This window comes from Rhinopithecus roxellana, chromosome 15, assembly GCF_007565055.1.
Source record: "Rhinopithecus roxellana isolate Shanxi Qingling chromosome 15, ASM756505v1, whole genome shotgun sequence".
Taxonomy (NCBI): Eukaryota; Metazoa; Chordata; class Mammalia; order Primates; family Cercopithecidae; genus Rhinopithecus; species Rhinopithecus roxellana.
Window position 1 is genome coordinate 111,701,376 of NC_044563.1, and position 27,748 is coordinate 111,729,123.

General features: G+C 35.7%; 1 protein-coding gene across 1 annotated transcript in view; it reads left to right on the forward strand.

Annotated features, from left to right (window-relative positions):
• The window catches only part of CCDC73 (coiled-coil domain containing 73), a 151,701-nt gene that overhangs the window by 17,147 nt on the left and 106,806 nt on the right, over window positions 1-27,748 (forward strand). The window contains 1 exon segment of the mRNA XM_030917797.1: window positions 21,951-22,022. Coding sequence (XP_030773657.1) covers window positions 21,951-22,022 — 72 coding nt within the window.

A 27,748-nucleotide genomic window follows, 5' to 3' on the forward strand; every position in this document is an offset into this window, starting at 1 on the left:
AAAATAGTTGGGGACTTCAACACTCCACTTTCAACACTGGACAGATCATCCAGACAGATAATCAATAAAGAGACCCTGGACTTAATCTGTACTGTAGACCAAGTGAATCTAATAGATATTTATAGAACATTTCATCCAATAGCTGCAGAATACAAATTATTCTCCTTAGCACATGGATCATTCTCAAGGTTAGACCATATGTTAGGCCACAAAACAAGTCTTAAAACTTAAAATATTGAAATAATATCAAGCATTTTCTTTGACAACAATGGCATAAAGCTGGAAACCAATAACGAGGAATTTTGGAAACTATGCAAACACATGGAAATTAAACAATATGCTCCTGAATGATCAGTTGGTCAATGAAGAGATCAAGAAGGAAATTGAAAAATGTCTTCAAACAAACGATAATGGAAACACAACATACCAAAACCTATGGGATACAGCAAAATCAGTAGTAAGATGGAAGTTTATAGCTCTAAGTGTCTACATCTAAAAAGAAGAAAAACTTCGAATAAACAACCTAATTATACATCTTAAGGAACTAGAAAAGCAAGAGGAAACCAAACCCAACGTTAGTATAAGAAAAGAAATGGTAAAGATCAGAGCAGAAATAAATGAAATTGAAACAAGAAAAACAATACAAAAAAGCAACAGTTTTTTTGAAAAAATAAAATTGACAATCTGTTAGACTAATGAAAGAAAAGACCCAAATAAATAAAATCAGAAATGAAAAAGGAGAAATCACAACTGATACTGTAGAAATTTAAAGGATCATTAGAGGCTCTAAGCAACTGTATGCCAATAAGTTGGAAAACCTAGAAGAAATGGATAAATTTCTAGACACATATAACCTACCAAGATTAAACTATGAAGAAATCCAAAACCTGAAGAGACCAGTAACAAGTAATGACACCATAATAAAAAGTATCCCAGCAAAGAAAAAGCCTGGGACACAATGGCTTCACTGCCAAATTTTGTCAAACATTTAAAAAAGAACTAGTACCATTTCTACTCAAAGTATTCCATAAAAGTAGAGGCAGAAGGAATACTTCCATACTCATTCTATGAGGCCAGTATTTACTCTGATACCAAAACCAGACAGAGACACATGACAAAAAAGAACAGAAAAGAAAAGAAAAGAACAGAAAAGAAAAGAAAAGAAAACTACAGGCCAGTATCTCTAATGAACATTGATACAAAAATTCTCAATAAAATACTAGCAAACAGAATTCAACAACACATTAAAAGAATCGTTTATCATGACCAAGTGGGATTTATCACAGGGATCCAAGGATGTTTCCACATATGCAAATCAGTCAGTGTGATACAGCATGTCAACAGAATGAAGAACAAACAAACATATAATTATTCCAATTTATTCTGAGAAAACATTTGATAAAATTCAATGTTCCTTCATAATTAAACACCCTCAAAAACTGGATATAAAAGGAGCATACCTCAACACAATAAAAGCCATATATGATAGACCCAGAGCTAGTATTATACTGAATGGGAAGAAACTGAAAGCTTTTCCTCTAAGATCTGGAACATGACAAGGATGCCCACTGTTATTCAACATAGTACTGGAAGCCCTAGCTAGAGCAATCAGACAAGAATAAATAAATTGGAAAGGATGAATTCAAATTATCCTTGTTCACAGATGATATGATCTTATATTTGGAAAAACCTAAAGACTCCACCGAAAACTATTAGAACTGATAAACAAATTCAGTAAAGTTGCAGAATACAAAATTAACACACAAAAACCAGTAGCATTTCTATGTGCCAACAGCAAACAATCTGAAAAAGAAGTGAAGAAAGTAATCTCATTTACAATAGCTACAAATAAAATTAAACATCTAGGGAAGAACTTAAAAGAACTGAAGGCTCTCTACAATGAAACTATAAAACATAGGTGAAAGAGATGGACGAGTACACAAAAAATAATGGAAAGATATTCCATGTTCATGGTTTGGAAGAATCAATATTGTTAAAATGCCCATACTACCCACAGCAATCTACAGATTTAATGCAATACCAATCAAAATATTAATGGCATTCTTCAGAGAAATAGAAAAAAAATTCTAAAATTTATATGGAACCACAAAAGACCCAGAATAGCCAAAGCTATCCTGAGCAAAAAGAACAGAACTGCCGGAATCACATTGCCTGCCTTCAAATTATACTACAGAACTATAGTAACCAAAACAGCATGGTACTGGCATTAAAAACAGACACAAAGACCAATGCAACAGAATACAGAACCCAGAAACAAAGTCACACACCTATAGTGAACTCATTTTCAACAAAGGTGCCAAGAACATACATTGAGGAATGACTGGAAAACCTGGATATGCATGTGCAGAAGAATGAAAGTAGACCACTGTCTCTTTTCATATACAAAAATAAAATCAAAATGGACTAAGGACTTAAATCTAAAACCATAAGCTGTGAAATGACTAAAAGAAAATATTGGGGGAAACTCTCCAGGACATTGGACTGGGCAAAGATTTCTTGAGTAATGCTCCACAAGCACAGGAACCAAAGCAAAAATGGACAAATACGATCACATCAAGCTAAAAAGCTTCTGCACAGCAAAAGAAACAACAAAGTGAAGAGACAACTCACAGAATGGGAGAAAATATTTGCAAATGATCAATCTGACAAGGAATTAATAACCAAAATATATAAAGAGCTCAAACATCTATATAGGAAAAAATCTAACAATCCAATTTAAAAATGGGCAAAAGATCTGAATAAATATTTATCAAAAGAAGACATACAAATGGCACACAGGTATATGAAAAGGTGTTCAGCATCACTGATCATCAGAGAAATGCAAATCAAAACTACAATGAGATATCATCTCACCCCAGTTAAAGTGGTTTTTATCCAAAAGAAAGGCAATAACAAATGCTGTTGAAGATGTGGAAAAAAGGGAACCCTCATACACTGTTGGTGGGAATGTAAATTAGTATAACCACTATGGAGAACAGTTTGCAGGTTTCTTAAAAAGCTAAAAATAGAGCTACCATATGATCCAGCAATCCTGCCACTAGGTATATACCTAAAGGAAAGGACATCAGTATATCAAAGAGATATTTGTACTCCTGTGTTTATTGTAGCACTATTCACAGTAACCAAGATTTTGAAGCAACCTAAGCATCCATAAATAGATGAATGGATAATGAAATGTGGTACATATACACAGTGTATATGAATATACTATTCAGCCATAAAGAAGAATGAGATCCTATTACTTGCAACAACATGGATGGAACTGGAGGTCATTATAAGTGAAATAAGCCAGGCACAGAAAGATAAACTTTGCATGTCCTCCCTTATTTGTGGGAGGTAAAAATTAAAACAGTTGAACTCATGGAGATAGAGAGTAGAATAATGGTTACTAGAGGCTGGGAAGGGTAGTGGGAGTGGGGTTAGGGATGAGCTGGGAATGGTTTATGGGTACAAAAAAATAGGAAGACTGAATAAAATCTGGTAACTGATAGCACAAGGTGACTATAGTCTAATAATTTACTTGTGCATTTAAAGATAACTAAAAGAGTATTAATTGGATTATTTGTAACATAAAGGACAAATGCTTGAGGTGATGGATGCCCCATTTACCCTGATGAGATTTTTTTTTTTTTTAGACAGAGTCTTGCTGTGTTGCCCAGGCTGGAGTGCAGTGGCATGATCTTGGCTCCGGGCAACCTCTGCCTCCCAGGTTCAAGTGATTCTCGTGCCTCAGCCTCCTGAGTAGCTGGGATAACAGGCATGTGCCACCATGCTCTCCCTGGCTATTTTTTGTATTTTTAGTAGAGGTGGGGTTTTACCATGTTGGCCAGACTGGTCTTGACCGGATCTCAAGTGGTCCGCCCACCTCGGCCTCCCAAAGTGCTGGGATTACAGGTGTGAGCCACCTTGCCTGGCCCTGATGTGATTTTTATGTAATGTATGCCCGTGTCAAAATATCCCATGGACTATATATATATATATATATATATACACACACACACACACACACACACACACCCCTACTATGTACCCACAGATGTTAAAAATAAAGAATTTTTAAAAAGTTTAAAAAGTCACGAAATTTTGGGGAAGTTTGATGTGCAGAATTTGATGATTCAATCAAATATGAATATTTTGTTGCTATTAAATAAGGAGGCAAGGTGAAGTGGGTGCACACCTGGAGTCCCAGCTACTAGGGAGGCTGGGGAATAGAGTGAGACCCGTATCTTTAAAAAAAAAATGAGGTTGGTACCTATATACTGATATGGAAGATGTGTGTGATAGAGGAAGTCCTTCGCTTGCATGGTAGTGTGAAACCATAAAAAATGACCCTGCAAGCTAAGATTGTGCAAAGTAATTTTAATTTTTTTGGAGACATGCTGTCACTCTGTTGCCCAGGCTGGAATGCAATGGCATGATCACAGCTCACTGCAGCCTTGACTTCCCCTGCTCAAGCAATCCTCTCACCTCAGCCTCCTGCATAACTGGGACTACAGGCACATGCCACCATGCCTGGATAATTTTTTGTACTTTTTGTAGAGATAGGGCTTTGCCATATTGCCCAGGCTGATCTTGAACTCGTAACCTCAAGCGATCTTCGTGCCTTTGGCCTCCCAAATGGCTTCATGCAAAGCAATTTGAATAATCAATGATCAAAGTTATGATTGTTTTGTGACTGTTAAAAATATTTGTGAAAACATTATATACTCTCAGTATATTTTTATTATAATTTAAATGTTAATACACTAAAATAATAAAAATAATTAAATATTTAGTATACTGTAATTCAAAACATTAGAAACATTAAAAATTAAAGTGTTTTATTTCTTTGTGAGAAACTTGCCAAGGTAGTTTGGACAATGCTTGCCTTATTGTTGTATAACTTACAATATTAGAATAAGAATAATTTCTCTGCCTTTGCAAATTATAATACTCCTGTTCAAATTTGGATTAGCTTCCTACATGGTGTCCTTTGCACTTTCAGTGTTGTTTAATATGATGTCTTTGCTGGCATCACTTCCTCTGAGACATCTTAATCCTTTTATCACAGTCACTTTTCTCATTTATGTTGATAAGTTCTTAGGTATCTTATGTTGATAAGATACCTTTTCTGTGTTCTTCTAGCTGCATATCTAGTCTCTCAAATGGCAGTGTTAACATTCCTATGTTCAGCCATTTCTTCAATAACTCAATTTGAATTTTACTTCCAGTAAAATTTCTCTTTCCTTCCCTCTCTTCCTCTGTCCCTTCTTTCCTTCTTTTTCTTGCAGCAGTTTCATCTTCATTGGCCAGTTCCCATTTCTGATGATCCATTTTCATAAAATGTCATATGGATTTTTCACAGGTAGCAAGAAAGGAACATAACAACCTACTTTATTGTCTGCACATGGATTGCATGACAGATACACAGTGACCAGTCATTGACAGACTGTGGTAGAAGTGACACGTTTGATCACTGATTAGGATGCACATGCATTATTTATGTAGCGGTTTGGGGACTAAGGTGCTAATGGTAAGGTTTGTGCAATTACTCACAATAATGTACCATGGTAACTGAAATGTGAACCATATTGTTGGGGAATTAGTTTTGTTTAATGAAACCATAGTAACTGAAATTCATCAACTTGCAACGTGAGGACTGTCTATATACTGTTAAGTGAAAAACACAAGTTGTAAAACGCAAAAATAAAAATAAAGAAGTTTGGATATGATAGAAAAAAGTTCTGGAAGTATGTATATTAAACCACTAACCATGGTTACCTTAGAAGAGAGAAAAGAAAGATGTGTTGTATGTGTGTGTGTGTGTTGTGCATGTGGGGAAGAATTTTTACTTTTCATTTTATATACATACAGAAGCACTACTCTTCTGTCAGTGGTCAGATAGGTACGTTGAGAAACAGGTACAATGTTAGAATTTGGTAAGGTGAAAATTAAATTACTCTATTTCAGTTACGTTTTATTAGATAAACACTATTACAAAATTTGCAGTTTACTAAAATTTATTGTTGGAATGTGTAAAAGTAATTTAAAATACACACACACACACATATATGCATACACACACACATACACACACACACACACACATATATATATAGAGAGAGAGGCAGGGTCTCACTCTATCACCTAGACTGGAGTGCAGTGTGACAGTCATGGCTCACTGCAGTCTCAGCCTCTGGACTCAGGTGATCCTCCCACTTCAGCCTCCCAACTAGCTGAGACTGTAAGCATGTGCCACTATGCCTGGCTAATTTTTTGATATTTTTTGTTGAGATGGGGTTTTGCCATGTTGCCCAGTCTAGCCTCAAACTCCTGGACTCAAGTGATTTTCTCGCCTTGTTCTCCTAAAGTGTTGGGATCACAGGTGTGAGCCACTGTGCTCACCTATATATTTTTTAAAACCAAAAAATAGCATTATTAATTAACACAATTGAGACAGATGGTAACATTTGGATGAGGTCTGAGAAATAGTAGAAATGTATCAATGTTAATTTTCAGATTTTGATGTTTGTATTATGGACTTATTAAAGAATGTCTTTATTTGTAGTAAAACCCACTAGAGTATTGAAGATAATGGACTATCATGTTGGGAAATTATCCCCGAATGTTTCAGTAAAGTTCTTCATTGTGTTCTTGAACCTTTTCTTTCGATTTGAGATGCTTTACAATAAAGATTAAAAGTAATAAAGGATTAGACATACCAGATACACTATATGATCAATACCAGTAGAAAAATCAGACAATAAAAATAAAACTTATGTGATTTACATATTGGAGCTTGAACAGAAAAGGACATTTAAATAGAAAGGGTCATTTAATATTATTGTGAATAATACATTGTATTAATGTACTAATCCATTGTAACAATTAATTAATACATTGAAGAAATCAGAGGAATTGAGAAAAATAGGGAGAGAGGTGGAGAATTTTATTCTGAAAGTGAAATATACAATATCCAAATTAATAACTCAATAGATTTAGCAGCTGATTAGACACAGTAGAAGACAGGATTGTAGAACTGCATGGCATTAGAAAATATTCAAAATGGATTAAACATACCACCCAGAGATTCAAGAAGCTCTGTGATGCCCAGTAGGATGAATACACAGAAAATCATACCCAGCTACATCATGGAAGAACTGAAAAACAAACAGAAAATCTTGAAAGCAGCCACAAGTGGAAAAGATTCATTATTTTCAAAGTAACAACAATAAGATGAAGATGGATAGTGGGCTTCTCAGTAATAATTACTCAACCCAGAAGACAATAGAATGGCACCTTTAAAATGCTAAAAGAATAACTACCAACCTAGAATTCTATTCCCAGCAAAAAATCCTCAAAAATGGAGGTGTGACTCTTAAATGAAATTTTCTGAGAGAAGCCAGATCCAAGAGGCCGTATATTATATGATGCATTTATATGACATTCTGGAAAAGACAGAACTATAGCAATGGAAAATAAATCAGTGATTACTAGGTATTGGAGGATAGGAGAGGGGTTTGCTATATGGAATGCATGAGAAATTTAGGGGATGATGTAACTCTTCTGTATTATATAGTAGTGGTTCACCACAGCATTCTTCTGCCAAACGTAAAATGACACCATAAAGAGTAAACTGTACTATATGCAAATTTACAAGGATGTGCAGGAGAATTCTAGTGTGGAATTTATACTATGAAAATGTAACAAACTTTCACAAATAGGTAACATAAATACCTCAGTGAGCGGAGTAGGGGGAAAAGAAGTTGACTTAAGTAACTTGGGAAAACGGCATTTTGACGGGATACTGTAAGGCTAAAGACAAAAAGAAGGGTACATAAACAGTGTTTCCTCTCTACTTGGTAAATTTGTTTCTTGAGTGGGTACATGTCAGCAATTCTGAAACTACAGGTATACTAGGGTTGAACAGATAAGCAAATAGATACTGAGAGCTAGGTAGATTTTTTCACTGTTGAAAGAAGTTACAAATAAGCAAAGGGGAAGTCTAGAATGAGCTCTTTGCTGCTGCATTAAAGGTGGAGATATCTCACGCCAGTGAGAATAGTGATTATTAAAAAGTCAAAAAACAACAGATGCTGGCAAGGATGCAGAGAAAAAGGAATGCTTTTACACTGTTGGTGGGAGTATAAATTAGTTCAACCATTGTGGAAGATGGTGTGGTGATTCCTCAAAGATCTGAAGGCAAAAATACCACTTGACCCACCAATCCCATTGTTAGGTATATACCCAAAGAAATATAAATCATTATATTATAAAGATATTAATACATGCACACGTATGTTCATTGCAGCACTATTCACAATAGTAAAGACATGGAATCAACCTAAATGCCTATGAGTGATAGACAGGATAAATAAAATGTGGTATGTACACAGCATGGAATACCATGCAACCGTAAAAAGGAACAAGGTCATGTCCTTTGCAGGGACATGAATGGAGCTGAAAGCTGTTATCCTCAGCAAAGTAATGCAGCAACAGAAAACCAAACACTGCATATTTTCATTTATAAGTGGGAGCTGAATGATGCAAACACATGGACACATGGTGGGGAACAACATACACTGGGGCCTATTGGGGCAGGGATGGGGAGGGAGAATATCAGGAAGAAGAGCTAATGGATGCTGGGCTTAATACCTAGGTGATGGGTTGATCTGTGCAGCAAACCACCATGGCACACCTTTACCTATGACTATGTAACAGACCTGCACATCCTGCACATTCTGCACATGTATCCTGGCACTTAAAGTTGAAAAAAAAAAAAAAAAAAAGGATTGGGCTGGGCGGGGTGGCTCATGCCTGTAATCCCAGCACTTTGGAAGGCCAAGGCGGGTGAATCACCTGAGGTCAGGAATTCAAGACCAGTGTGGCCAACATGGTGAAACCCCATCTCTACCAAAAATACAAAAATTAGTTGAGTGTGGTGGCGCACTCCTGTAGTCCCAGCTACTTGAGAGGCTGAGGCAGGAGAATTGCTTGAACCTGGGAGGCAGAGGTTGCAGTGAGCCAAGATCACACCACTGCACTCCAGCCTAGGGCAACAGAGTGAGACTCCATTAAAAAAAAAAAAAAAAAAAAAGAATTGGAGATATCAGTATGAATTCATGGTTTAATTATATACAGATAGCAAGATAAATATAGACATGTGTATACATGGGTTAGCGTATATACATATATTTTCTAGCTTTCTCTGCTGAGGGGGCCTAGAAAAACTGACACCCAGATCTTGGGATCTAAATATTATTATCTAGTAAAAGAAACCAGGACTTCTAGTAAAAGGAACCAGGAGACGTGACTTATTTCAGGGCTGGGCATCTTGTAGTGCTGGAAAGTAAGGAAGTACTTAAAATGATGTCAAAAGGATACACAAGACAGCCTGAAAGAGCTCCCATGGTTAAAACTGGAGCAATTTGAACCACAAAATAATGATATTATTGGATCCCCTATTAATATAAATAAATGATTAAATAGATAAATTGGGGAGAGGGGAATTTATTTATTTATTTATTATTATTTTGAGACAAGGTCTTGCTCTGTTACCTAGGCTGGAGTGCAATGGTACAGCCATGGCTCACTTGCAGTCTTGACCTCCTGGGCTTAAGCAATCCTGCTATCTCAGCCGCCAGAGTAGCTGGAACCACAGGTGGCACCATCATGTCTGGTTAAATTTTAAATTTTATGTATAGATGAGGTCTCCTTATGTTGCTCAGTCTTGTCTCAAACTCATGGGCTCAAGCGATCCACCTGCCTTGGCCTCCCAAAGTGCTGGGATTACAGGTGTGAGCCACCACACTCAGCTGGGAAAAATATTTACAAAAGAATTTCAGCTACTAAATGTAGGAGGAAAAGGAGAAATGGAAAAATAATCCTTAGAAAATCACAGTAATAATTGCTGCAGGCCAGGCACAGTGGCTCACTCCTGTAATCCCAGCACTTTGGGAGGCCGAGGCAGGTGGATCACAAGGTCAGGAGTTCAAGACCAGTTTGGCCAAGATGGTGAAACCCCATCTCTACTAAAAATACAAAAACTAGCCAGGCATGGTGGCGGGTGCCTGTAATCCCAGCTACTCGGGAGGCTGAGGCAGGGAATTGCTTCAATCCAGGAGGCGGAGGTTGCAGTGAACCGAGATCATGCCACTGCCTTCCAGCCTGGGCGACAGAGTGAGACAACATCTCAAAAAAAAAAAAAAAAAAAAAAAAAAAATTGCTGCAGGCAGTATCCACTGATGAATGCCAAATTTGATGGCTGAAACTTTAAGGCAATACAAGGTAGTCACACAGTCACACAATATTTTTTCCAGATTATTTAGTAATTTACTATAGTGATTTTATATCTTGTTCAAAATTGTTTGCTATTCCTCCCTCCAGGAAGCAGAGCTTAATTCTATGCCCTAACACCCCACCCTATTGTGAATAAGTGACTTGTTTCTAATGACTAGAATATGTAAGGGAAAAAATACTAGGTTTACAGTGGAGATACCTGGAAGACACTACCTTAACTAAATGATTAAAGTTAAAATCTCCAGAAATAATTCATGTTGGTATCAGTGATTCACATGAATATCAAATATTCATGATGCGATGTGATGAAAAGGAAACTTTATTCTCTATGACATTCTTCCCCCACACCTAGTATAATCATGAAAAAATATCAGACAAGCCCCATTTGAGGGACATTCTACAAGATACCTCAATAATACTCTTCAAAAGTGTCAAAATCAGTAAAAACAAGGAAAGACTGAGAAACTTTGACAGAATGGAGGAATCTAAGGAGACACGATGACTAAATGCAATGTGGTAACCTGGACTGGATCCTGGAACAGATACTGGTGGAAAAAGTAGTGAGATCTGAAATAAACTCTGTGCTCTAATTAATAGTGTAGTACCAATGTTATTTTCTCAGCCTTTGATAAATGTATCATTGTAACCTAAGATGTTAACATTAGGGGAAGCTGGGTGAAGAGTATACAGGAACTCTCTACTATCTTTGCAACTTTTCTGTAAATCTAAAATTGTTTCACAATAAAAAGTTTAAAAATATTAGGACTTTGAAACAGTGAAAATTCAATAGATAGTACAGTACAAATTGAATACGGTTTCTTTTTTATTTTTAAGAGATATTAAGCAAGCAAACTATATTTGGTGGCTCATTTAACATTTAGTGAGGACTTATTATGCCAAGTTTTAGCGCTTATTATAGTATCATGCAAAAAAAAAGGTGTGCACAAGATATTCTGAAAGTATGGATAAGGAAATGCATAACTTTACTGGAGGATTGAGGGAAGCTTCATGGAAGGAATAACTCATTTGGGACGTGATGGATGAGTAGGAATTTTGGATCAGTCTTACCAAGGATTTATTAGTTGTGTTAAACTTTTCGAGGAATTAAGTTTTGGCTTTGATTCTCTCCATTGTATATTTGTTTTATGTTTTGTTAATATCTGCTGTTATCTTCATTATTTCATTCCTTTATTTTATTTAATTGGCTGTTATTTTTGTTTTAAAATTGTAGAGATGTGTATTTAGCTTATTTAGGCATTTATAAGACTATAAATTTTCCTCAATATAGCTTCAGCTGGATCCTAATTTTTATATATTGTGTTTTTATTATTCAAATTATTTTCTAATTTTCTTATAATTTAGTTCTTCAACATATGGGCTATTTAGAAGTATACTTCTTTTAAGAATATTTGAGTATTTTATTTTTTGCCAACTTAAAAAATTGATTTTTAGCTTATTTCTACTGTATCAGATAATATAGTCCATATAATTGCAGCCACTTAATATATGTAGAGATTTGCTTTCTGGCCAAGCATATAATTGATTTTGGTAAATATTCTAACACTGATTAATTTGAAAAGAATGTGTATTCTGCATTTTCTTAGGTGCAGTGTTCTGTGAATATGAATTATATAGATCAACTTTGTCAGTCTTGTTAAAGTCTTCTATATTATTACTGTTTATTTTGTCTATATTTTCCATATTTTTTCTCTCTGTTTCAGTCTAGCTATTTTTTTCTGTCCTTTCACTTTACTAATCCTCTCTTCAATTTGTCTAATCTGCTGATAAACTCAATCTATTGTGTTCTTAATTTGATTTATCATATTTTTCAGTTCTAATATTTCGATTTGGTTTGTCTTTTATAATTTTCAGTCCTCTGTGGAAATTCATTTTGTTATATATTTCCTTGAGCATGTTAATCACATATGTTTTAAAGTCTATGTCAATAAATCCAATATCTGGATTTCTTGTAGATCCATTTCTATTGTCTCTCTTTTTCTCTTGGTTTTTGGTCATTTGACCTTATCTTCGGTGAAATAGAGGAAATTTTGATTCAGTGACTGACTTTGTGCATGAAAAATTGTAAAGGAAATTTGAGGCTTTGGATGGTATTATCTTTCTTTAGAGAGATTTACTTTTGCTTCTGGAAGTTGGAGTTGGGCAGATTATTTTACTAGTCAGAGATTGAGTTACCTGGAAGCTGTTTTCATCTTTGTGAGGAGTAGTTTATTTCCACTTTCTACTCTAAGAGTGTAGCTCTTGGAGTTCCAACTAAAATTCTAGGATATTTGCCAGAGTCCCTCCTCCTTGGCGGGCCCGGAACCCTAAGCCTATCCTCATAAGACTGCTGGTGGATCTGCCTGTTTCTCAGCCTCTAGTGAACTATCAGATGCTGATTATCAGGATTACTTCTTTATGGTTCTCTTCTCTGTATGATCTTGGAGATGTATTCTACATCATCAGTCTTTTTGCAGGATCATGAAATTGTAGAAATTTAGAGATGAAAGTGACCTGAGATACCTTCTAGACCAACCTAAAACCCAGAGACTCATACTGACATCTCCCCATTCCTTGTCCAGTGCTCTTCCATTGACATGTATAAGTTAGCTGAAATGAATAAAGTTATTAACATAAAATTGAGTTATATTGTAAAGGGTTAGATAGCAAAATGTCTTTAGTTGTAATGAGCAAAACACGTAAGTGTTTTATAAGCTAGAAGGTAGGACAACAAGATATAGTAGTCTCTTCTTATTTTTATGGGGGTAAGTTCTAGGACCTGCAGCAGATGCCTGAAACCTCAGATAGCATCACACTCTGTGCAATGTATACTGTTTTTCCCTACGTGCACATACCTGTAATGAAGTTTAATTTATAAATTATGCATATAAGAAGTTAAAAACAGCTAAAATAGAACAATTATAGCAATATACTATAATAAAAATTATGCAAATGTGGTCTCACTTTCTGTCAAAATATCTTATTGTATTATATTAACCTATTTTTGGACAATGGTTGACTGCAGGTAACTGAAACCTCAAAAAGTGAACCCATGGATAAGGGGGGATTACTTAAAAGTAAAAAAAAAAAAAAAAAAAAAGACATCTTCTTAATTTGCTAAACTATATTTCACTTCTTAACTGTATAGTAATTAATAAAAGAGGGGACATTACTCATTTTTTTCTGTATTAACCTAAAATGCTAATAATATTTGAAAAAAATGGAATGTTTAAAATTTATAATGATCTACCAATTAACAGTCCGAATCAACAAAATAGTTTATATTGAATCCACAATATGTGCATTTTAGAAGTTAGACATCATTTTTGATACATGTCCTTATCACATAGATAGAATTACTGATAAGGAGTGGGGATGCACAGTAATATAGCACAGAAGTAACAAGTAACAGACACCTTCCTTCAGAATTCAGGCAGTTGGCACGTGATATGAGTAGGGCAGGAATTTTTTTGACCTGGAAAGCCTATATCTTCAGTTCAACCTACATCTGCCATTCAGTTCCAAGTAATTATTGGCATGTAGAAAAATAAGCTCTGTGCTATCCAGCTTTTTCAGTTATTGAAGAGAACCTAGAAATCCAGATTTCAGCATGAAATCTACTGGATTCTAAAAATAGGAAGTAAGTTGAAAGTTTTAAAACAAAACATAGGCCGGGCGCGGTGGCTCACGCCTGTAATCCCAGCACTTTGGGAGGCCGAGGCGGGCGGATCACAAGGTCAGGAGATCGAGACCACGGTGAAACCCCGTCTCTACTAAAAATACAAAAGATTAGCCGGGCGCGGTGGCAGGCGCCTGTAGTCCCAGCTACCCGGGAGGCTGAGGCAGGAGAATGGCGTGAACCCAGGAGGCGGAGCTTGCAGTGAGCCGAGATCGCGCCACTGCACTCCAGCCTGGTGGACAGAGCGGGACTCCGTCTCAAAAAAAAAAAAACAAAAAACAAAACAAAAAAAACAAAAACAAAAACAAAAAACATATTTCTGAGCCAAATCATCTCTACAATGGGGATAAAAGATCTCTACCACAAATCTTTTAGGCTTTTAAATTATGCATTAATTTGATAACCTTTTATAAGCCATTTCTCAATCTATGCCTTAAGAGAATTGAAAATGTAATGGGCATCACATGCCATGCAAATTAATGACTATACTATCACATAGTGTGTATTATTATGTATCATAATAGAATCATGAGCAAAGTGTTAGGGTAGTTCAGAAAGGGCACATTAAATTTGTTAAATATCCAAAGAATAAATTTTTGAATTCTAAATTAGCAGTAAATAAAAGTCAGTGGAGTTTTGAGTGGTTTAAAATAATGACTTTCTAAGAAAAGTATGAGGGAAAACTGGGTAATTAATGGTATTTGTGGTAAATAACATTAAGCAGCATTTCAATACCCCATAAAATTAAAAACGGTATGGATAGAATCATACCCCTTTCTGATCATTATGATTTGTAGAATGTATATCTTTATACCACATGGAAAACGGATAAAATGGTTTAGCCACATTGCAGAAAAATAGCATTAGAATAATGCTTGTACTAGAGTAGGATTTTATTAACTTTATGCTTTCTGTTAAAAATTGTTATTTAACTTTTTATTAGAGCCTTAATTTTTCTTCTGTTTATTCCTTTAAGGCTGCTTTAAAAAGTTATTAATAAAAATTATTATTAAATGTCAATGAGAAAAAAAATTTAATAAAAATGTTATCTCTAACTTCAATAAAGTACCTAGAATACAGAATCTTAAAAGTGTTTATTTTTTATTAGATGCCTTAGGACTACAAGGATATAAGTGTTTTTATAAAAACAATAAAAGAGGAGTAATTTGATGGTTTATTTACTCTTTATAACCTTTAGAAAGCGTCATGCCTTTTTTAAAGTGTTTGCTTCAGGCTGTAGTTTTACAAGATGGGCTATGTATTGGTCAGGCCTCTTCAATTCTTGACCCTGAACAGATTTAGGTACATACACCAGGCACATGTCCAAGCAGCCAAAATTGTAACTGGGTACTTGTACATTCCTTTTCAAACTCATAAGCCACCTCCTACGAAATTGCTCGACTCAGTTTCTCATGTTGTCTAAGAAAATACTAATCACTCTTCCAGATAGTTTCTTGGTCTGAAAAGTACTCAAGATAAATATTTCTAACATTCATGGGCTAGTCTAAAAGTTTATATTTAAACAAATCTCTTTCTTAATAGTATTTAAACTACTATTTTCACATTTGTCAACTTAATCTATGACAAAGATTTCTGGTATAGAAAAGTGTCTATTAGTATTAGAACATTCATAGCAATTCTTAAATTCTTTTGTTTTTCATTCAACAAATATTTCTAGTTTTTATTTTGAGACATTTTACCAAATAACCAGATTGTGCTTGCATATTTAACATAGGTAAAATGATTTTGAATGGTTTCCTAAATTTGAGGGGATATAAAGATTAATTTCTGAAGTTTTTGAAGGAAAGGAATATGTATCATAACAACCCATACTGTTCTGCAGCATCCACAATCTCTTCAAGGTAATGTAATGCAGCATTTAAGAGACTTTGGAGACAGATGATCTGAGTTCGAATACTGGCTCTGCCGTTTACCTCCTGTGTGACTTTAGGCAAGCTATTTACCCTCTTGCTATCTCAGGTTCCTTATGTATACAATGGCAATAGTAAGAGAACCTACCTCATATTATGTCCAAGATTAAATTAATCAATAAATATAAAGTACTTAGAACAATATCTAGATCATGGTAAGACCTCAGAACCCACTCTAACCAATGAAAGAGAAGTCGTTAAAAGAGAACCAGACCTACATGATCAAAACAGTATCTTGTACATTTTCAGTCCAGCTGCTTTGAGAAGAGATGCATGTTTTATGTACAGTCCTTCCCAGAACAAATGTATATATGTACATTTATTTCCTTTTTCAATATGTTTTGATAATAGAAAGGTATTACTGTAGGAGATTGTAATCTCTCATCATTTATGTATCTTGTAGTATATACTGTTGGTAGGGATTTCCTCCCTTCTTCCAGGTTGGAAAAACCCTAATTGTGTCATAGGGTCCACCTCTCATGAATGTGAGTCAGATAAGTCCTCACTGGTATTAATCACCTATAAAGATCCAATGTACTTCCCCTGTCAATGACTGGCTTAGGAGAGGGTATGTGACCCAGTTATGGCCAATGAAATACTAGGGAATGCGTGTTGGGAAGCTTCTGGGAAAAGTTTTGTTAACCTTTTATTAAGAGAGTATACTTTTTCTACTACAAGATGTTCTCTGACTTGTCATTAATGCCTAAAAGGAAAGTAACAATTTTGCAACCATGAGGGGTGGAAAGCATGATGAAAATCACTGATAATGGCAAAATGGAAAGATGGGCAGAATCATAGTATTGATGATATTGTTGAGTGGGCCTCTGAAATAGTCAATTGTAGAAGCACTCTACATTTAAACTGTTGTTCATATGAGATGCTAACTCCCATAAGCCATTGTGAGCTGGATTTTGTTGTTACTTGCTGCTAAAAAAGTTCTAAATGAGACAACTTTCATGAAAGTCTACCTTTGAGTAACATAGCATAAGTGTGTATATGTGTATATATGTATAATAAATCAAAGGACATGAAAGTGAGTCATAGGCCAGGCGTGGTGGCTCACGCTTGTAATCCCAGCACTTTGGGAGGCCCAGGTGAGCGGATCACGAGGTCAGGAGATGGAGACCATCCTGGCTAACACAGTGAAACCCCGTCTCTACTAAAAATACAAAAAATTAGCCAGGTGTGGTGGTGGATGCCTGTAGTCCCAGCTACTCGGGAGGCCGAGGCAGGAGAATGGCATGAACCCGGGAGGCGGAGCTTGCAGTGAGCTTAGATCCGGCCACTGCACTCCAGCCTGGGCGACAGAGCGAGACTCTGTCTCAACAAAATAAATAAATAAATAAATAAAAATAAAATAAAAGAGTGAATCATAGAAAAATATTTTCATTTAAAAAGCACGTATTTTATCTGTTAATATCTACTCTTTGGTTTCTCTCCAACATGTTGTTATGAAAGTTGTCAAACACACAGCAAAACTGAAAGAATTTTTCCAGTGAACACTCATACAACATTAACATTTTACTATTTTTGCTTTATCACATATCTATGTATCCCTCTTTTGACTTCATTCTGATGATTTCAAAGTAAATTGCAGACATCAGTATACTTCCTCCTGATATTTAAAATGAATATCATGGGCCGGGCGCAGTGGCTCATTCCTGTAATCGCATCACTTTGGGAGGTTGAGGTGGGCAGATCACCTGAGGTCAGGAGTTCCAGACCAGCCTGGCCAACATGGTAAAATCCCGTTTCTACTAAAAATATAAAAATTAGCCGGGCATGGTGTCATGCACCTGTAATCTCAGCTATCTGAAAGACTGAGGCAGGAGAATTGCTTGAACCTGGGATGCGGAGGTTGGAGTTAGCCGAGATCGTACCACTGCACTCCAGGCTGGGTCTGGGTGACAGAGCGAGACTCTGTCTCAAAAAATAAAAAATAAAATAAATATCATTACAAAGAGTTTACTATTTCTCTACAGCGTTTTTCCTTATACTAAAGCTTATATACAATGAAATGTACACATCTTAGCTGTACATTCAGTGAGTTTTGACAGATGAATACACTTGTATAATTGAAACCTTATGAAGATGTAAAATATTCTCATCAACCCAGAAAGCTCCCTCATCCCTCTTTCCAGGCAAATTCTATCCTTAATGCCCACCCCAAGGGATGATTACTCTCTTGATTTTTTACCAAACTCAATTAGTTTTATTTGTTCCGCCATTTCATTTAAATGGAATCATCATTGTGTATTGTTTTGGGTAAGGGTGCTTTCACTCAGCATGTTTTTAATTAATTTATGTTGTATATATTAGCATACAAATTCTATAAATGCTTTTCAAAGTGTATACTTATATAATTCATTTTCTCTGATGTGATTATAAGTTGCATTTTAAATTTTGGTTTCTGCATATTCATTGTTAAAATACAGAAATGTGACATTGTTTTTTGTGTGTTAATCTTGTATCCTGTGACCTTGTTAAATTCACTTACTGGTTCTGGGAGTTTTTTTGTAGGTTCCTTGGTATTTTCTATGCATACAATCATATCATCTGCAAATAGAGGTAGTTTTATTTTGTCCTTTCCAATCAGTTTGTTTGTTTGTTTATGCCTTATAGCAGTGGCTAAAACTTTCAGTATTATATTTAATAAGAATGATGAGAATAGACATCCCTGCATTGTTTCTGATCTTAGAGTGAAAGCATTCAATCTTTCACCATTAAATATGATGCTAAATGTAGGGCTTTTGTAAATGTTCTTTACAAAAAGCAAGGATAATATCTTTTATTCCTAACTTGTTCAGAGTTTTTATCAAGAATAGATGTTGAATTTTGTTAAGTGCTTTTTCTGTGTCAGTTGATACAATCATATGATTAGCGTATTGATGTAATAAATTACACTGATTGATTTTCAACTGTTGAACCAGCTTTGCATACCTGCAATGAATTCCACTTGTTGTGGTGTATAATTTTAAAATTACATTGTTGGATTCTATTTGCTAATATGTTATTAAGGATTTTTGCATCAAAATTTGTGAGAAATATTGGTCAGAGTAATCCCTTTGTGCTGTCTTTGGTATTGGTATTATGGTAAATAGGTCTGATAAAATCAGTATGTGTTTCCTCCTCTTCTACTTTTCTGGAAGAGACTGTGTAAAAGTGGAGCTAATTCTTCAAATATTTGGTAGTATTCTCCAGTGAAACCATCTGGGCCTGAAGATTTCTTAGACTTTTTATTAAAAACTCAACTCTTTTAATAGTTACAGGGCTATTTAGATTGTATTATCTTGGTTGAGTTTTGATAGTTTGTGGCTTTCGAGACATTGGCCAATTTCTCTAAGTTGCCAAATTTATGACTGTGAAGTTTTTTTTAGCATTTGCTTATTATCTTTTTAATAGTTACGTTTTTGTACATGGTTTCTTTTAGCTCTTTGACCATATTTAAAATAGTTTGATTAAAAGTTTTATGTATTTTTCTTGTAAATTTGTTTGAGTTCTTTGTAGGTTCTGGATATTAGCTCTTTGTCAGATGAGTAGATTGCAAAAATTTTCTCCCATTCTGTAGGTTGCCTGTTCACTCTGATGGTAGTTTCTTTTGCTGTGCAGAAGCTCTTTAGTTTAATTAGATCTTATTTGCCAATTTTGGCTTTTGTTGCCATTGCTTTTGGTGTTTTAGACAGTGAAGTCCTTGCCCAACCCCATCAAAAAGTGGGCAAAGGATATGAACAGACACTTCTCAGAAGAAGACATTTATGCAGCCAACAGACACATGAAAAAATGCTCATCATCACTAGCCATCAGAGAAATGCAAATCAAAACCACACCAGTTAGAATGGCGATCATTAAAAAGTCAGGAAACAACAGATGCTGGAGAGGATGTGGAGAAATAGGAACACTTTTACACTGTTGGTGGGACTGTAAACTAGTTCAACCATTGTGGAAGACAGTGTGGCGATTCCTCAAGGATCTAGAACTAAAAATACCATTTGACCTAGCCATCCCATTACTGGGTATATACCCAAAGGATTATAAATCATGCTGCTACAAAGACACATGCACATGTATGTTTATTACGGCACTATTCACAATAGCAAAGACTTGGAACCAACCCAAATGTCCATCAATGATAGACTGGATTAAGAAAATGTGGCACATATACACTATGGAATACTATGCAGCCGCTAAAAAGGATGAGTTCAGTGTCCTTTGTAGGGACATGGATGCAGTTGGAAACCATCATTCTCAGCAAACTATCTCAAGAACAGAAAACCAAACACCTGCATGTTCTCACTCATAGGGGGGAACTGAACAATGAGAACACTTGGACACAGGAAGGGAAATACCACACACTAGTGCCTGTTGTGGGGTGGGGGGTGCAGGGAGGGATAGCATTAGGAGATATACCTAATGTAAATGATGAGTTAATGGGTGCAGCACACCAACATGGCACATGTATACATATGTAACAAACCTGCACATTGTGCACATGTACCCTAGAACATAAAATAATTTTTTAAAAGTTTTATGTCCAATTTCTGGGCTTCCTAAAGTATAATTTCCATTAATGTTTTTCCCTTATAATGGGCTACTCTTTGTTTTTTCTTTGCATGCCTTGTAACTTTTGTTGAAAACATTTTGGATATATGGCAGCTCTGGAAATCAGACTCTTCTCACTTTCTAGGGTTCTTGCTTCTTGTTGTCTTTGTTTAGTGTGTATTTGAACTAATTTGTAGTCTGTTGTCTTTGTTGTGTGTGGCTACTGACTTTGCTGTTAGTAGTCAGCTAGTGATTGCAGAGATTTCTTTAAATAATACCAAAGGAACCAAAGGGGAAAAAAAATCTCCTAGTTTTTGCAGAAGAGCTCTGTGTATGTTTGTTGAGGCACACCTTCAATACTTAAACCGGGTAGTTTTCTACTCTGCCTGTTAAAGTTTTCAGCAGAAGCTTCAGATTTCTCTAGTGATACCTTATGTTTATGATGTGGGCGAATTCAGGAGTATTACATTATTTTAAACAAATCCAGAGAGTATTTCTAAATGACTGCTTCCTGCTTGGCATTGGGCCTCCCCACTTGACTTTGAATCTTCTCTTTGTCTTGCTTCCCAGAGAAACTCTGTCTTTGCAGTTCTCCTTGCTGTATCTCCTTGTTCTTTTTACTTGATGCTTATTGGCATGGTGGTGGTAGAAGATAGGGGAAGAAGGGCATTCTCTGATATTCTCATTAAACCTTAGTCTTAGGTGAACCTGAGTCTCAGGATGAGATCTTCATGAGTGTTTGGTCCCTCCTTCGTATGTAATGCTGGGCCTAGCATGTATCCCTGCCCCTCTCACAATGAAAGAACTGTTGTTGCCTTGTTTTCCCAGTCCTCCTCTTCCCAATTGCTGCTTAAAGTAGATAAGGAAGATAGGTCTGCCTAGGTAGAATTTTTAGTGATGACTTTTGGTCCTCTTGCCTAGCTGCAGAGGGTTTCCACTAGTGCTTTTAGCTATAGTTTCTGTTGCCCTCCCCTCTGCAGATTAAGGGTTTTGATCTGTAGAGGAAATAGGGAAGATGGCTTGTGAGTGCTCTTCCCCTGCATAGCCAGTGCTGCAGGGGAAAGTTTTTATAGGATTTTTCTCAATCTTTTCTGTAAGCACCTGGTGTGTTTCCTAGAAGAAAAGCCTGCTAGAAAGTGTAAATCTCTCTATTTCAGGAGATTCGTATTTTTACAGTAGCCTACATTCTACCTTTAGCAATTTAATAAGGACTTTTCATTGAAGCTTCTTACCAGTCCTCGGTAGCTTATGTCCCAGGTAAGCAAATGTCAGGATTCCGTTTCTCTAGGCATGTGTCTCTATCCAGATTTTGGGTACTTGATTGATCTGGGACCTCAGTTCTATGATGGACTTGTCTATTTAATTTGCAGTTTGTCTAGATTTTTTTCTTATTGTAAAGGTGGGAGTATGCTATTTCTATATCTATATCTCTCCAGAAAGAGCTGAAACTGGAAGTTTTGAAGTCTTTATTTTTATAGCACTTTTCTTTTTTCTTTCTGACTTAGGAAGCAGAAATTCATTATGAAGAGCAGATTGGTAAAATTATTGTGGAGACACAGGAACTTAAATGGCAAAAGGTAAGTGATTGGTTAAGACTTTGTGTCCCCAGCCAAATCTCATCTTGAATTGTAATCAATATAACTCCCACATGTCAAGGGAGAGACAAGGTGGAGGTAATTGAATCATTTGGGTGGTTTCCCCATGCTGTTCTCCTGATAGTTCTCATGAGATCTAATGGTTTTATAAGGGGCTCTTCCCTCTTCGCTCAGCACTTCTCCTTTCTGTCACCTTGTAAAGAAGGTGCCTTGCTTCCCCTTCTCCTTCCATCATGATTGTAAGTTTCCTGAGGCCTCCGCAGCCATGCTGAACTGTGAGTCAATTAAACCTCTTTCCTTTATAAAGTACCCAGTCTTGGGCAGTTCTTTATAGCAGTATGAAAGCTGACTAATACAGTGAGTATTTTTTTCTCTCAGATTAGTATTTATAGCATCTATTTAAAAATGTATTCTAATCCTTATTGCCAAGTTAATTTTTAAATTTTCTAACAGATCCAGGGGTTCGTGGATTATTTAAATAAAATCTCAAGAAAATCCCAACTAAAGCTGTTGGTAACATTTAGGCTTCCAGAAAACTGAGAATAAGAATTTTGTTCAGGCTTTTTGATACAGCACTGTGAATAACTCTGAAAACTATTTTACATCTGAGAAACACATTGTGTGCTATAGGGGAGTGAGAATATTTTGAAAGCAATGAAACCTCATAAGTAGTACCATATTTTCCCGGGGTGTTATTACATAATGTAACCAAATATTAAAAAATAGTGTCAGCTCTTATTTTCTCCGTAGCTTGTCTGTATTGAAGCATTTATGATAGTGCTTCTTCTGCTGTTCCATCAGAGTAATCTTAACAACTAAAACCTGGAAGTGTAATTATGCTGATTTCTGTTCTCATTGTTTGGTAATATTGAAACAGGAATTGGGGGTAACATCAGAATCAGAAGTCAGGTGATAGTGGATAGACCAAACCAGAAATAATTGAAATTTCGAGGTTAGACAGATCCAAAGGTTGTGCAGATTATGGGAGTAAAATCAGGGTTGAATTATGTGAAGGACAAGTATGAAACAGACCTATCTGTGGAGGGAAAGAATATGGAGGGAAAGAATAGGTAAATACTAAGTACAACTAATTTTCAAGGAGATTTTAAAATGTAAAGTTATATCTTATTTTTGCATAGAGCTAACAGCATAAAGTTATCACAATCCCTAAGGTAATCAGTAAGTTTAATGAACCCAATTCAACAACCAACTGCAGTGAGTAGCTCACACCTGTAATCCCAGCACTTTGGTAGGCCAAGGCAGGAGGGTTACTTGAGGCCAGGAGTTCAAGACCTGGGCAACATAGTGAGACCTTGTCTCTATTTAAAAATACATATATTAGCAGGACATGGTGGCATGTGCCTGTAGTCCTAGCTCCTCGAGAGGCTGAAGTGGGAGGATCACTTGAGCCCAGGAGTTTGAGACTGTAGTGAGCTATGTTTGTGCCATTGCACTCCAGCCTGAGTGCAGAGTGAGACACTGTCTCTAAAAATAAATAAATCCAATTTACAATGTCAAGAACATATTTAGGGTACTTAAGCTTATTCTAAGGTTTATGTGGAAATAAACATGTAAGAGTGACTGGGAAATTTTTTAAAAAGAAGGGAATGAAATAGTCATACTTGATTCTTAAACATAATATAAATTGTCATAATTAAAGTAGCTTGGTGCAGTGTACATAGTTATTTAGTAAAACACAACAGAATCTAGAAATAGATCCAAATACATAATTTAGTGAATGTTAACGGTGGCTTTTAAATCAGTGGGGAAGAACAGATTATTTGAGAAATGGTATTAGAGCGGGATTTCATCTGAAGAAAAAGCCAGATTCCTACCTTTACCAACTTTTAGAAAAACAAGAACTTTCATTTGTTGTTAGCAGTGTAAATTAGAACTGCCTTGTTGCATTCCCTCAAATATCACCAAAGAACTTGTTAATAAAGCAGGTGTGTTTATTGAAACTCATTGCAATAAGTGAAAACACTACAGAGTCTTAGTACTTTCAAAAGGTGCAAATCAGTATTGGACTACGTAGAGGGTTATAGGGTCTAGGTGCAAGTAGATTTAGGCAGTTCTTTTAAGGCAGGACGTTGATGGGAATTGGGCAAATTTTGTAATGTAGTATTTAGGATTGTGAATGTAGCAACATTGAGGCTCTTGAAGCTACTCTTGAGAATAGTTGTTTGATAAACTAGATGTTTACCCAAATAAACCATTGTCTCAGATAAGTTGTTTTGCAGCAGTTGTCTGAAACAAACAGTGATATAATTTATTGGTTTTTATAGTCTTATATTTACTGGGCAAAGATTTCCTGGAACAAAAACTAAGTTGTGTTGACACAGGTATTCTCAGTTCTCACTCCAAATATCTCTGTTATATTGATGCAGGTGGTTTCAGTTCTCAGTCCCCTTTTGCTTCTTCAACCTGAGCTGGAAAAAAAATAAACCATTATTATTTAGGATGTGATCAATCAAGATTTATGCTGCTTGATGAAGAGTCATGATGACGTGTAGGTGGTTTCTGGTGGTGTGTGTGTGTGTGTGTGTGTGTGTGTGTGTATCAGTTTTTCCTTTTGTTGGATCATAATTTGTTGGATCATTTTATAGGACAGTGGCTATGCAACAGTATTTAAGACTCCAGAAGTCACACTTCTGAACACACCAACATGGAAAAACACTAAGGAAAAGTTTATTATCAGAACTTGTAGATCACTTTTAAGCCAGCAGCCAGGAATACCTATATTAAACCAAGAGAACAGAGGCCATCCCCAAATCAAAAATTTCCATTAGTAATTGTACTCACACCATAGAGTGGCCAAGAATATAGAGAGCAATATTAAGGATAAGGGTGTCTGAAACCATCATGGTTAATAAATGATATGTTTTTACTCACTTAAGGGGCTGGATTAAGAAAGGGGAAAGAAAGTATCTCAGAAAATAAAGAACAAAAGCCTGCAAATAAAAGCATTGCAATCTTTGGCTCTGATTATCTAGGTAGGGTATTAGCAAGCTTTTTATGTAAATAGCCGTCTAGTAAATATTTCAGGCTTTGTGGACGGCATGGTCTCTGTCACAGCCACTCAACTCTGTTGTTATAGTGTAAAAGCAGCCACGGACAGTACTTACATGAATCAGCATGGCTATGTTCCTATAAAACGTTATGGACACTAAAATTTATATTTTATACAATATTCAGGTGATTTGAAATGTTATTCTTTTTTTATTTTTCTTTTTAACCCATTAAAAATATAAAAACCGTTCTTGGTTCATGGTCCATATAAAAACAGACTCTGTAGGTCTTGGGTAGAGGCTGTCTTGATCCATACCTCTTGAATGGTAGCTGTTTCTTTCTGAAGATGTCTGCTTCTGAAGCTTTCTCAAGACTCCTTAGATTTAAATTTCTTGATGGAATGGCATTCTGTGTATTAGTGAAACCTAGCGTCTGTTCATCTGGGAGACATGAATTCAAGGATCTATTCCCTGGGGGTTTAGCCACTGTGCTAGCAGTCAAAGTTCTTGGTAGGATTATTTCCAATATGGTTTCAGGATGTTTGTTTTTCCTCTCTGAGGTCATTTCCAGAAGACACTATCTCTGAGCTTTTGGTCATGTAGAAGAAAAGCAACTTTTATCTGTTTGTGATTAGACTCTGAAACATATTACATTAGTCCCTTGGAGTACTTTGCCACATTTGTCTGAAGTAAAGAAATGTCCAAAATGAAGGGCGAAGTAGCCAACTTCATAGGGCAAACTCTTAAGTTTATATGGTAAAAGCCAGTGAATGTAGGGGAGTATGGACTTCATGATGTTATGAGTTAGAGGTAACCTTCTTGGTCATGGAAGTTTAAGAGTGTCAGATACGGTGTGCCATTAGTCCTCTCTACTTTTCTTCAAGTTTGAGGATGATGGGGGCAATGAATTTCTAAGTAAATGACAAGGTTTTGCAAAGTTCTGTAATGACAGTCCCAGTAAAATGAGTAACCCAGTCCCTGGAGATCCTCAGGTTGTAAACACAAAATCAAGTAATTTTTTTTTCTACTCACAGAACTGTAGCTCTCTGGCAAAGTTTTAGTTCATCCTGAGAAGATGGAAGCAATGATGAACATATTCAGAATGCGTGCTAGGGGTTAATTTTAGGAAATCCATTTGGAAGTGTTTATAGGGACCCTAAGGCTTGGATTTACAAGGATAACAGTTTTACCAGGACAGTGCTAATGACAGCTGTACACCAGAGACATCCTCAGCAATTTTAGTAAAATTTCACCACCAATGCTAATTGAGTATAATGTTCAGTTTGTCCTTGCTCTGATGGGTAATTTCCTATAAAATTTTTACAAAGTTCCATTGAGGTCCTCTGGTGCCACCAAGTGTCTGTCCTGAAAGTGTCCTGAAAGATATTTTCTTTTTGTAATTTATCATCACGTTTTTTTCTTCAGACTCTGGAGCCAGTTGTAGGCATTCCAAAATAACCTTTTAAAACGTCTTCAAAGATTTGACTTTTTGGATATCATGGGGGCCAGGACTGTATGTCATAAGATTAGCTAGGATATCTCCTGCTAGCCTTAATGTTATCCCTTTTAGTGTGACTTTATGATAACCATCCCCTAAGGAAGCATTAGAAAACTTAAAATGGTTGACTACTTGAAATTGGGATTCCTACTGAGATCAGAAACCCTAATTATTTGTACAGTATTCCAAAATCATGGACTACACCAAAGGCATAGCTGCTATTAATGTTAACTCTCTAATGTCTTGATAATTGGCAAGCTTTGCTGAGTAGATTAACATATTACATTAGTCCCTTGGAGTACTTTGTCATCTGGGCTGGTTTAACCTCTGGTAAGGAGTCACGATTTAGGGGTCAGTTGACACTGTTGCAGTATATCCTGCCTGATATTTTTTCCGTTTTACTTTCAAAAAATGACCTATCAACAAACAAGATTACATGTAAATTTAATCTGGGGGAGTTTCTAATATATCTGTCTGAAGCACAGTTATTGTTCAGACAGAGACTAACTCATTATAGGTTTCCCTTTCTTTGGGTACTGGAAAAACAGTACCAGGCTTTTTGTTAAACTTGTCTATGAGTAACATTTATTAGAAATAGAGATCAAAGAGATATACTTTATGTAGGAAGTTATTGATTATCAAAATATTTCTTGAAAGGAAGTTTGGTGGGTGTTCTCTTCAATCCCCATCTCTCTTACTACATTAGTATATTTTTTTCATTAAGATATAAAAGCATTTTAACCTGTTTCTATTCAAGCATTTATATATGCTATATAAAAAATGAACAGTATATATATACATATTTATAATGAATAACACATAAAAAGTAAATTATTATATACATATATGTAAGCGTAGGTAAGATTATATGACAGACTTATTGGCAATTTTAGGGGGCAATTGTCAAATGGTATTATTGCATAGTTTGTGCAATTAAAAATTAAAGAGAAATAAGCAATGAGTTTTTCTTTTTCAGTTTTCATGCCTCTTTATTTTTTATTTAGATCTTTATTTTAATTGAAAAATAAATATTGTATATATTTATGGGCTACAATGTGATGTTTTGATATACCTGTGTATGTATACATTTTTGTGGAATGTTTATATCAAACTAATTAATGTATCCATCACCTCAATACTTATTTTTTTGTAGTGAGAATATTTAAAATCTACTTTTACCAATTTTGAAATATACATATTTA